Genomic DNA, 13260 nt, shown 5'->3' with positions numbered 1-13260 from the left:
CAAATGAATTCTACCAAACATTCAGAAATGAACTAGTGCCTATCCTTTACAAACTCTTCCTAAAAATTGAGAAGGAAGGGATAATACCAAACACGTTCTATGAAGCCAACATTACACTAATACCAAAACCAAACAAGGACAACACAAAAAAAGAAAACTACAGGCCAATCTCCCTAATGAACACTGATGCAAAAATCCTCAATAAAATTTTAGCTATCAGAATCCAACAGTGTATCCATAAGATAATTCACCACGACCAAGTAGGATTCATTCCAGGGACACAAGGATGGTTCAACATCCGAAAATCAATCAACGTTATCCAACACATCAACAAAAAGAAATATAAAAACCATATGATAATAACAATAGATGCTGAGAAAGCTTTCGACAAAGTGCAACACCCATTCATGATAAAAGCCCTTGAAATTCTTGGGATACAAGGAACATACCTCAACATCATAAAGGCCATATATGACAAGCCAACAGCCAGTATCATTCTCAATGGTGAAAAGCTGAAAGCATTTCCATTAAGATCTAGAACAGACAAGGATGCCCACTCTCACCACTGCTTTTCAATATAATACTGGAAGGCCTAGCCAGAGCAATAAGACAAGAGAAAGACATATAAGGAATCCAAATAGGAAAAGAAGAAGTCAAATTGTCACTATTTGCAGATGATATGATAATATACATAGAGAACCCCAAAAACTCCACAGAAAAACTAATTCAACTCATCAATCAGTTCAGTAAAGTGGCAGGATACAAAATCAACACGCAAAAGTCAGTAGCCTTTCTATACACAAACAATAAATCTGAAGAAGAAGAAATTTAAAAAAAAATGCCTTTCATTATCGAAACAAAAAAAATCAAATACTTGGGAATAAATCTAACAAAAGAGGTAAAGGACCTATACAAAGAAAACTATAAAACACTGTTAAAAGAAATAGAAGAAGACACAAAGAAATGGAAAGACATCCCCTGCTCATGGATTGGAAGAATAAACATTAAAATGGCCATACTACTAAAAGCAATATACAGATTCAATGCTATTCCAATAAAAATTTCAATGTCATTCTTCAAAGAAATAGAACAATTATTGATGAAATTCATATGGAATCACCAAAAACCCTGAAAAGCCAAAGCTCTCCTGAAAAAAAAAGAAGGGAATGGAGGCATCACACTCCCAGACTTCAAACTATACTACAAAGCCATAATCATCAAAACTGCATGGTATTGGAACAAGAACAGACACACACAGACCATTGGAATCAAATAGAAAATCCAGAAATAAACCCACAGATTTATGGTAAACTAATCTTTGACAAAGGAGCAAAGACTATGCATCGGAGCATAGAAAGTTTGTTCAAGAAATGGTGCTGGGAAAACTGGGTCGCTACAAGCAAAAGAATGAAGCTTGACTACTACCTCACACCATACACAAAAACCAACTCAAAATGGATTAAAGAACTAGACATAAGACCTCAAAACTATAAAATACATAGAAGGAAATATAGGCAAAACACTATGTGATATGCACATCAAAGACATATTTACAGACAAATCACCCAAAGCAGTGATAGTGAAGGCAAAGATCAACAGCTGGGACTACATCAAATTAAAGAGCTTCTGCACAGCAAAAGAGACAACAACAAAAACAAAGAGAAACCCCACCGACTGGGAGAACATTTTTGCACACAACATTAACGATAAAGGACTGATCACAAAAATCTGCAAAGGGCTGATGAGACTCAACAAAAACAAAGAAAATAATCCAGTCAAAAAATGGGCAGAAGAGCTAAAAAGAAACTTCTCTGAAGAGGAAATGCAAATGGCCAACAGGCATATGAAAAAATGTTCAACATCACTTGTAATCAGGGAAATGCAAATCAAAATTACTATGAGATACCATCTTATACCAGTGAGAATGGCACATATTAAAAATACTAGCAACAACAAATGTTGGCGAGGATGTGGAGAAAAAGGAACTCTCCTACACTGTTGGTGGGAGTGCAAACTGGTCCAACCACTATGGAGAGCTGTATGGAGATTTCTGAACCTACTAAACATAGAGCTTCCATATGATCCAGCAATTCTACTCCTGGGTATTTACCCAAAGGACACAGAAACATCAATTCCAAAGAGCACCTGCACCCCTATGTTTATAGCAGCACTGTTTACAATAGCTAAGCTTTGGAAACAACCCAAATGCCCCAAAATAGATGACTGGATCAAGAAGATGTGGTACATATATACCATGGAATATTACTCAGCATTCAAAAAAGATAAACACATGCCATTTGCAGCAACATGGATGGAGCTGGAAGGGATCATGCTCAGCAAAATAAGCCAGAAAGAAAAAGAAAAATACCGGATGGTCTCACTCATAGCAGGAATCTAGAAAACTTAAATAAGGGACCAGGAAAATTAATAAATATAAGAAAGTGAAAATCAAAATCAACAAAAACTATGAACCAGAGACACTCCATGAGGGGTGGGGGGTGGTGAGGGGAGGGATTGGGGTCAAAATAAGGGGGTTGCAATTGTATGGGGAATATAAAAATAAAATTTATAAAAATTAAATAAATAAGTAAATAAATTAAAAAAAATAAAATATAAACAGGTTTGAGTTTAATTGCATTGTATACCTATTTATCCAGAAGAGAAATTATCTGATTAAATGAAAAAGCAAACTTGTTTATATCTGTGAATGGGTCTGAAGGGTAGGCTATTAGGTTAAGAGGTATGTGTTGACCTGGGGGGAAGGATGCAGTTTTTACTCATTTGTGCTCTGTATTTTCATCATGTATGTACTAAAAGAAAGGTTAGAAATTTATTTACAGAAAAGTAATTTTTCTACATGTTGAACTCATTCCCAATACAACTTTAATACAAACCTGATATTGAGTGCTTACTATGTATCACCTATTGTTCAAATGCTTTATGTACATCATCACCCTTATTTGTTACAATCCTGGCAAGTATGTATAATTACTACACAATATAAAACAGTACCAGCAAAACCTATTAGCCAATTTGTCAGCAGAGATGTGAAATGGGAGTTCCCTTTCTGGCATGCCTACTACCACTGCTCACCAGGTGAGAAGTTTTCATTGACTTGTTTTACTTCAGTGAGTACAATTTCCAAATTACCTCGTGAGCTCAAGTGATAGAATCACCAAAGGCCCCACTGCACTGTAGCATTTGGCTTTTTATTAAAGTTCTGGCTACATGAATCTTTTGTGTAAATCCATGCCAAGCTTCAAGCACCTTCTGTCATAGTGCCGCATTGAGTCTGTCTTTATGCCAGGAGAACTGATGCCTGCAGATTCTAAATGCTAAGATGTAAGCTAACAGTTTCTGCATGAACTTGAAGTTTTTATTGAGTAACTTTAGCGACAGAACCTGGAAGATGCATCCGTCTGCTCCTTGAAGTCTTATTTTCAACCCTATCCTCCAGCAGAGCTAACTGTCCTGCTCCAAACACAGTGGGCTAGAACGTATGAATGCTAGGAAAGAAAGGCACTTCGTCTACTCCCCCTTTACCAGCTAAGTACTAATATTAATAGGACGACTGGCAGCAGCTTTAAGGGATTATTTAAATAATTACAAATAACCGTATTGTGAAAATAATTCCCTTGAAAGCCACAGTGAGTAAATAGAAAGCTGTCTTACCAGGTAGCTGGGTAGAGTCACGGCTCTTCATACCTAAAACCAGAAATGAGTATCAGTGTTAATTATCTTGCATTGTTAATGCTCCCTTTTTTCTACACCTCCTCATCTCTTACCCTAAAGAAGAGGAAAAGAAAACAGACAAGAACACCACCATTCAGTGGCTCTTCATTCTCTGACTGGACAAAGCCTCAAACTCCTGGGCCTGAACTTTAAGAACTTTAATGATTTGGCTGCTGTCTCTCCAACTTTATCTTCCTGAAGCACTCCTAGCACATATTTTAAATGGAACAGCACTGAGTTTAAGACAGCTTGGGTTATTAGCTCCACTGTCACTGTAGTCTGCTAGCTCTGTGACTGAGTAGGTTTCTTAATCCCTCTGAACTTCAATCCCATATTAAGCAAAAATACTTAACTTGCAGATTTGTAGTAAGTAATGATTAAAGGAAATACACCATGAAAATACTTAGTATACTATGTGGAACATTATAAGCCCTCAATAAATGGAGTCCCTCTGTTCTGGATAAACATTTCCTCAACTCTCCATGTCCAGTAATGTCCTTGTCTTAGAAGTCCTCATGTCCCCTCCTCACCTTGGAGCCAGTAAAAAGATCACTTACCCGGGAAGTTAGTAGACTCTTGGTTTTTTATTCCTAAAGATGAGAATAGGAACTATTTAGTGAAAAATGCATTTAGCTTGAAATATTTTTTTAATCTTACATTTAGCTATTTGTAATGGAAAACTCTAAAAGCCTTGAGATATGGCAGGGATAGAGTAAAAGGAGACAAAACTTAACCCACTGATGCCTCTGATTTATGACACAGGAACACTCCTCAAGTAGGTAAAACAACTTTTGTTGATTTTTTTTTATTTTTTAAATTTAATCCAAAGACTCTGACCTATATTTTTCATGATACATTTTTAAAAATAATTTCTAGGGCCTCCCTGGTGGCCCAAGGGATTAAACTCAGTACCATTAAGTTACTGGCAGCCTTTGCAGCACGAGTTTGATCCCCAGTCAGGGAGGTGACCCCATGGCACAGTAGACCTCTCCTGTCTCGCCCACTGCTCCCCTCAGCAGTATATTTCAGTAGATCTGCCTGTTCTGTCTCTGGTGAATCCTCTCACCTTCCATACCACTGGCCTACACCCTAGCTCTTGTATGCATAAATAAATAAAATAAATCTTAAAAAAAAGTAAAGTTTCTAGATTACATAAGGAATTAGCGATCATTTTTAAAAATACAAGAATTTATTAAAAATTACTCATTCTCAGTTTTAACATTTTTACAATACTTGGTCTCAATCTCTGCTGTGGTGTGTGTGTATGCACACATGTACACTTTAATTAGGCTGATACTATGTCCTATATGTTGTTTATATATTCTTATTTGTTACTGTATTCTAAGCACTTTCTCTTACCTTTAAATAGTTTATAAATATGATTTTAGAGATTAAGTTCTTGTCATAAGAATTTTTTAAATTATGTAAAGTGACCGAAGTTAAAAACATGATTTTTAAGTTGTTTCATTTTTTCAATATGGATATAATCTTACATAACAGTACTTGACTTTTGGACACTAAGGTTATTTTTAAATTTTTGTTCCCATGAAACTTTGTAAACACTCTCTACCTTATTTATGTTTATCTCTAATTGCTTTAGGACAAATATCAAAAAGTGTTATAAACTGGGTCAGAAATAGGACATTTTTAAGGCTAGTAATACTATCAAATTGCCCTCCAGAAAAGTTGCTCTAATTTATAATCTCACCAGTAATTTATGTTCCTGTACTAGTACCCTTGTGGATATTTGAATAATAATCATTTTTTAATAAAGGGCAGAAACAAAAACTTGAGGATAGATGAGCTGTATGTTGAAATGTACTAAATAAATAAATGGATATAGCTAATAATATCTGCTAGATTGCTGGAGGCAGAAATAAATACAAAAAGTCATTAATTTAGGGGGGAAATGCCATTTTTTATTTTTCCACCCAGCACCTTAGGTGACGAAAGTTTGTGGCATAATCACACCTTCCGTGATCCATGTAAGAGCATGAAACAAAAAATAAGATTCTCTAGACCTAGTTCCTCACTTCAGTTTGTATCTGCTCTGCTAGGGGGACATGAAGATTGTTCTATAGGAGATACAGAGACTGCTGCGCTATCATCTTTATAAAGAATTCTATCTGAAACTCGGGAGTATCTCTGATAATACCAGACTAGTAAACTAAAGTAGGGCCTGCCTTCATTCCACATTTTTTCCTATGCCAGATCCACTTCTACACTCTCCTCTAAGAAAAAGTGTTTTACAAATGTAAGCGCCCAGAGTTTATGACAATGTCTTACCAGAATCTTCAAGCTTTTGGCTTTTCTCACCTATATTACAAAAAGAAACTTATCAGTTTTGATAACAGAACAAAGTAACTGGGAATTACAATAGTTTAAGTAAAACTATATTCAGGAAATTTGGCCATAGAGAACCACTTGGTACATCCAATAATATAATGCTACTAAATTTAAGTAACAGCCAGTCTAAATGCACCTTGATTAATTGGATGGAACCTTCCTCTGGCCCCTTCTACTATGGAAAAGTATCACAAAAATATCACTATCCCCACAGATAGTCTATCTCTGAGGATCTCAAAATGAGCTAGAAAGATGTATTGGAGAGTTAGCGGAGGTCCCTGTGAAGTGAGCAATAAAATTTGTGGTGGCTATAGGCTCAGAAGTATTCCTCAGCAAGTCCTGAGTACTGAAGGAAAGTCCAGATACTTTTCAATAAAGAAAAACGTATTCCTACATGGGCCAAATGCATGAGGCACTTGAATGCCAAGAAGTGATTTGGATTATATTACCATAAGTGTAAACTAAGGAGGAAAAAAAGCCTCTCATCACCCAGATAATCTAGTCAAATGATATCAAACTTCAGCATATTTGAGAGATGCAAATGACTACCTTTCCTGCCTCATCTGGATGTTCACTGTCACACAGGCTAATCTTAAGGTCGAAACCTAAGAGGCCCCAGACCTGGTCCAGAGCAACCAGCTCTTCAGGTCTCAACAACTTCATTCCCCAGCATGTTTCCATGTTGTTCAGATCTCCAGCCAACCCTTCCTTTTGTAGGGTGTAAATTTTCCCCCAATAGATTTGTTTTCCCCTAAGACTGAATAGGCTAGGCTGGAAAGAGCTACTACACATCTATGTAAGGATTACTTTTAAAAATTAGAGCACACTTACCAGGGTTGTATACATAGATGGGTTGGAAATACTCTGAAATACAAACATGTTTTCATATTACTGAGCTCAGACATGAACATCAGGATCAGTCTATTATAAAATGCTTATTGACATAAAAATATGAGTTGGTTTACATTTAAGATACATACAAATATGAGAAATACGAAATTTCTATCTCAAAAACAAATAGGTATAATTCACTTTAGAATTCATAGAAAAACTAGCCAGGAAGACAGCTAGAAACAGATTATTATTTTCAAACTTTCAAATAAGGAAATCTTCAAAAGGATCCACCGAGAGCGCGCATCAGCCCAAGGCTTTTTCTGCCAATTTTGATTCAAATCTACACGGCCTATCTGATATTGGTGACGTTTTCTTTACCTACCCAAATCTTTCCTATCTTCCTGTATCAAAGATGGCTTTTTGCTACATCCTCCTATTCTCTCCTGAGGAAGCTGAGACAGACTCCTCTTTCTGTCCCCGTCTCTCCACTGGCACAACAGTCACCCTAATCCTCCATTAGTCTCTCCAGTGTCATTTCCTGTGATGTAAATACAGGGGGTGTGCGTCTATCTCTGTGCTCAGGAGTCTCGTACGGCACCCAGGAGTCCACAAACTTGTTCAGACAGGCTAAGGTGAGAGATAGATGATCTCCACAAGCCCAAGACAATCCAGTGTTTTAGAGTAGCCATAGGCAAGAGTGGGTGAAGGGGGCACAGGGATCAAGTCACAGAAGCTCCTGGTACACCACCTGAAAAGGCTGTAGAAGTAGCACAACTTCATCAAGAAAATAGTAACTGATGGGGCCTCCCTGGTGGCACAGGTGCTTAAGCACAACACTGTGAAGCTGTCCGCAGCTTCTGCAGCGTGGGTTCCAGCCCAGCTGGCCGGGGAGATACCCACATGGCGCAGCAGGCCACTCCTGTCTCGCCCACTGCTCCCCTCAGCAGTGGATTTCAGTCAGTCTGCCTGTTCTGTTCCCCTCTCTGCCTCTGGTGAATCCTCTCACCCTCCCGCACATCTGACCTGTACCCCGGTTCTTGTATGCATGAATAAATAAATCTTTAAAAAAAAAATAGTAACTGAGAGTATGATGGAGTGGCTCCGATTCACACCTGCGAGAAACAACACTGATTAAATGCCCATTACAGAAATAATAATTTTAAGTGTATCTTACCCATGTTCTCAACACAGCCTGGAGTTTTTAGTCCTGAAACAGAGATAAAGTTTTATTAGTTAAGATAATCTATCCTGGTAAGGAGTTCAAACTGGTCTATGCCTATTGATAGTCTAATCTACCAGTTCCTAGTCTCAGATCCATAACTGAGAGGGAGGTAAATTGCCAAGTACATTTTTGTAATCACAGTACTGCCACCGAAATAGCAGCATTTTCTTTGAGAAAATGTCTAATCATTTCAGAATTCAGTTACTTTAATTTTACTTTTTACTAAATTAGATTGTTTCAAATGGCCTCTAAAGGCCCATCCAAAGTTAACACTTCCTGATTTTATTCTATGATTAGTCTGTAAACATCAGGAGAAAATTCACCTGTGTATTTAATTAATCCTCTCTTCAGTGTGCTTGTTCTGCTTTTACTTTAGTAAATGCATATAAACTTTATATGTCTTCAGAAATAGACATCATACTGATCAGCCAAAAATACCAGAATATGAAATTGGATGCTGACTTGGCTTGCTGTTGACAGACTATAATGAGTTATTTAGGTAGGCAGCTTCTGACACAGCTCCTAGTTAGCGATCATGCCTCCTTGTATTCACACCCTTGTATAATTGCCTCTTGAATGTGGACTGAACCTTGTGCTTGCTTCTAGCAAACAGAAAACAGCAAAAGTGATAACAAAAGATGGATTTGGCTTGCAAAAGACTTAATTTTCTGGCACTATGTCTTGCCTTCTCTGATCAAGCATGCTGCCATATTGTGAAATGGCAGCATGATTTTTTGTGAAAAAGGCCTCTATTGTGAAATAGGCCTCTATGGAGAGGTCTATGGGTAGGAACTAGGTCTCTGGTCATCAGCTCATGAGGAATGAGGCCTTAGTCAACAACTCCCAAGGAATTAAATTCTGCTTAATAACCATGTGAGTGGGCTGGGATCTTTCCCAACAAGTCTTACAATGATGGCCGCCATCATTGTGTGAGAGATTCAGAATTAGAAGGTTCAGTAATACCATGCCTGGATTCTAGGCCCACAGCAACCATCAGATAGTGAATGTTGTTTTAAGCCGCTGAGAAACTGTGAAGTAATTTGTTATGTAATGAGATAATGAATACAGATGTGAGAACCAGTTTTATGTGTTAACTTGTCTAGGATACACTCCCGAGTTATTCAATCAAACACTAATGTAGTTGTTACCTTCAAGGTATTTTACAAATGTGATTATAGTCTATATTCAGTTATCTGATGGGCTTTATTCAATCAGTTGAAAGATAAGATCTGAGTCTTCCTAAAAGAAGAAATTTTACATGTTGTGGACAACAGTGGTAGCTCATGCCTGAGAATTCGAGCCTGCCCGCCCCAAAGAACCAGACATAAGGATTTCAGATTTGCCTTGTCACCAACCCCCGCCACCCGCCACCCGCCACAATTTGTAAGCAAATTCTTTGCAAGTTGTGACTTAATATATATTTCCTACTGCTTCTGCTTCTGTGGTTGAACCCTGACTGATACAATAAAGAGAACAAGTCTGTTCTGTTCTATCTTTGTGGGATCTTATTGATGCTCCAATCCAAGACAACAGCACAGAAGATTTGCAGTTTCCAAGGTGGCTAAAGAAGGATGTCAGGCAGAGACAATGAATGCTGCAGGAGGCCTTGTAGCCCCAGCCAGATAAACTACTGGCAAGCAGTGAAGTCAAAGGGCCTCACACCGTGGGGCCGAAGATTCCTTGTGCCTCACACCGTGGGGCTGAAGATCTAACATCCCTTCACTTTTTGTTCTTGGTCATAAAAGGAGAAAAATTTCCCAAAAGGTACATCAGGCACTACATTATATACATCAATATACAGTAAATAAACTGCACGGAAAATTATCTCTTAAAAACTAATTATTAAACAATTTGGCCCACTTGACAATGGGAGATGGTTTATTAAACATGCCTGACAAGCATTACAATACAACTATTATTGTAGGTTCTTTTTTGCCTTCCCTTGCAGTTTCTTGGGAAAGTTTTTAAATGAAACTATTTGAGTTAAGAAGTTTCTAGGTAGAGAAAGTTCTGATAGCTGAGTAGCAGCCGGCCCCTGGTGTGAAGGCCATGAGAATAAGAAAAGTTCTTTCTTTGCTTAAGCTTTAGCTGATGGGAATGTTCTGGTGACTATCAATTGTGTTAGGTTATTGTTTAGCTGTAACAATGAATTTTAGTGTAAGACTTAGTTTTTTATTGCCTTCTTGCTGAGAGCACAAAAAAGAGATGTGCTAATTGTTTCTGCTTTGTTTCTATGAACTTGATAATGTAATCTCAATGCTTGCAAAAAACGTATAAATAAAGAACCTGCTGAGCCTTTTGGGCAGAAGATACTAACACCTCACCAAGTGTCGGTGTCTTCTCATTCCCTTCCCCCCAGTCCCTAAGTTTCAGATCATTCGTATTCGCCAACGCCGCGTCTCATCCTTTCAGGAACCCTGACACGACATTTTGCCGGAGGCTGGTCCCCGGCAAATGAAGACACCTAATGAGCCTTCAAGGACCAGGGGTGGGAATTTACAAAAAATAAATCCAAAAAATAAATCATTGTTTCCCTCCTCCGTTCTGGTGGCTTACCAGAAAGCTGGCTCGACAGGTCTGAGTGATACTCAACAAAATAGACTCATTCCAGCCACTGAAGCTTTGGGGTGCCTTCCTAACAAGGTCACTCTTCCAATTAGGGAAACTTGATATTCTCTGCCCTCGAGACAATTAATATCAGGAGCATATTTATAAAAATACAGTCTGTCCCTCTACAGACACACTATCCAAAATTCCAAATATCTATGCCTATCGTGTTCGGTTAGGGGATGGTGTGTGCTCTGCTTGTAAGTTTTTTCCCAATAAACCCTGTATTGTATTTGCACTGTGAAGTGCAGGGAATCCCAAAGCTATGACTTGCAGCAGATGTTTGTAACTCGCCAGCAGTCTTCCCAATTTGGGTGCAATTTTCCAATGGGGTAATTTTTAAGGATCAGAACTGTAGCCTGATCATACAGTTGACACGCCACCTTTATCAGGTTTTCCAGGAAAATAATATAGAGGAAGGTCAAGTCAGTAATTTTTCCATGTGGAAGGAGAAACCATTTTCTTACTATTTACGCATAGTTCACTTCCATAACTTTGGATTATTACGCAGATTAGTATCTTTGACCACCAGGAACTGTATTATCTAACGGGACATTGATGTTCTCTTCACTTCCTAACCAATTAAATTGTTTCTTTAAACTAGTTTAAGTCCCAAAGTACATTTTTATTTTGTTAAATCATAAACAAGTTTATGACAGTAGTACAGGACTGTGTTAGCACAATAAATTTAGTACAGTTATAATTTTTTCATTCCTCTTACAAATATTGCCTTTTTTCATCTAGGCACAGTTATATTTAGCGACAGTGGGACAATGTTCTGATTATATCCTCCGGGCTTGAGCTTCTAAAATCACTGATTATTGCAGCTCTCCTGCCTACCTGTGACTATACAGGTCTTTCTTTTCACAAATCTTTTCCTTTTGTAAAGCAGTGCCACCTGTGTCTATGCAGGTGCCTCTCTTTTTTTATTCTACTTTTACTAATAAAACTACTTTTAAAAATGTTAAAAATAAAAATAAAATACCTGGTTATTCTCCTTCACAGTGTTTCTTCCAAATAGCCTAGTTTTATAATGATCCCTTCAGGGAATTTTTGACCCTGCATTACCAATAGTTATCTTTAGATGGCAGCAGAGGACAGGGTTAAATCTGACACAAGTGTAAAGGTTTCACAACATCCCCTCAACAACACAACCTCCCTTGTGGCTGCTTTAACCTGCTGTGCAACTGCTGCTGGGCAGCACACAGTGGTGTGCTCCTTCCTTGCCCTCATCCTACAACAGGGCTCATAATGTGCTTCTCCAGGCAGGTCTGAGCCCTCCCTGGCTCATACTGAACCAATTACCAAAAAAAGACTCAAAAAGGCCATCATCCCCTTCACTCAGTTTCACAGAAGAATGCAGGCAGGGAACACAAAACACTGTTTAGCAACAGGACAGCGTCAGGTCATATCCTTTCAATGCAAGTCCCCACAGGAGCCCACGACTGCTCCTCACCCCATAATAACAGCTCAGATAAAGGGCACTAAGTTTACACGGATGGATGGAGGTACCATCCTAACTTGTAGCCTCATTTCACCTAAGGAAGACAATATCTCTCATAATGCTTCATGAATGAACTTCCGGAGTATGTCACACCACATTTGGGGATGCCCAAAGAAACTATAAGGATCTACTGTTCATTCACAATCCTCCCAGTTCAGACCCACCTTATCAACCACAGGTGACGTTTACCATTAGGAAGTGTGGCAAGGTTACAGAGCTGTCATTCCGCCCTTAGCAGATTACAGAAAAGAATGCTAGGGGGTGATCAGCAGGCAGCTATTTTCACAAGAGAAAGAAGAAAAGGTTTGCTAACCCTTTACTCATATATACCAAGACACAACACCATAAAATTTCTGAATGTTAGGGATAAAGAAAATATCCAAACATCCTCCAGAGAAAAAACAGGTCATATTCAATATAGATTTTTTCAGACATGTAAAGTCTTAAAAAATTTGCTTCAATTTCCCTTTTCTCAGAAAAGTTCTGGAGAACCCTTAATCCTGCCGGACAAAGGAGTGACTCAAGAAAGAGAAGGCAATCCAAGACAGAGAGGGTTCTTCTCAGGGGAGAAGCAAAAGAAAGACTCAGGGCAGTGAGGAGAGACCAGCATATTCAGGAAGTCTAAAAGCACACTACAGAACAGAAAGATGGGGGAGTGCAGAAGGATTCAGAATTATTCAACATTTCTCAAAAGTATTAGAGGAGATGTCTATTTCTGTGTAAAAAATATAAAAAGTCAAGGGAACAAAAGGGATTATACAAATCAATCTCTCGGGTAAAGAGGTACTTACAAAGGTACCAGTCTCTACTACACTTGGAGAATGGGGAGGGCGAAATGCACCAGTACTGAGGAGGAAGGTTAAGTGAATACTTCTGGTTTATTGACCGAACATTCACTTCTAATTCTCATTTCCTGTGTCCCTCTACCACGGAGGATAGAAAAGCTAATCATCCTCTTCCAAGCTTTTCTTGTGACGATGGACAACCAAATAGCTGTTCTGATCAAAAACATGTA

At 38.3% G+C, this 13260-nt stretch overlaps 1 protein-coding gene across 2 annotated transcripts in view; it reads right to left on the bottom strand.

Moving 5' to 3' along the window:
* The window catches only part of ART3 (ADP-ribosyltransferase 3 (inactive)), an 88123-nt gene that overhangs the window by 2704 nt on the left and 72159 nt on the right, over positions 1-13260 (bottom strand). For both annotated transcript variants that reach the window (XM_037529060.2, XM_054688265.1), the window contains exons 4-8: positions 8087-8119; positions 6910-6942; positions 6019-6048; positions 4290-4322; positions 3673-3705 (exon numbers count right to left, since the gene is read on the bottom strand). In XM_037529060.2, the coding sequence (XP_037384957.1) occupies positions 3673-3705; positions 4290-4322; positions 6019-6048; positions 6910-6942; positions 8087-8119 (162 nt within the window). The remainder of the gene's footprint in view (positions 1-3672; positions 3706-4289; positions 4323-6018; positions 6049-6909; positions 6943-8086; positions 8120-13260) is intronic.

Source organism: Talpa occidentalis, unplaced genomic scaffold (genome assembly GCF_014898055.3).
Source record: "Talpa occidentalis isolate TD23 unplaced genomic scaffold, MPIMG_talOcc4v2.1 talOcc4.6, whole genome shotgun sequence".
Classification (NCBI taxonomy): domain Eukaryota; kingdom Metazoa; phylum Chordata; class Mammalia; order Eulipotyphla; family Talpidae; genus Talpa; species Talpa occidentalis.
The sequence above is the reverse complement of the archived record's forward strand: the minus strand, read 5'-3'. Positions and strand labels throughout refer to the sequence as shown.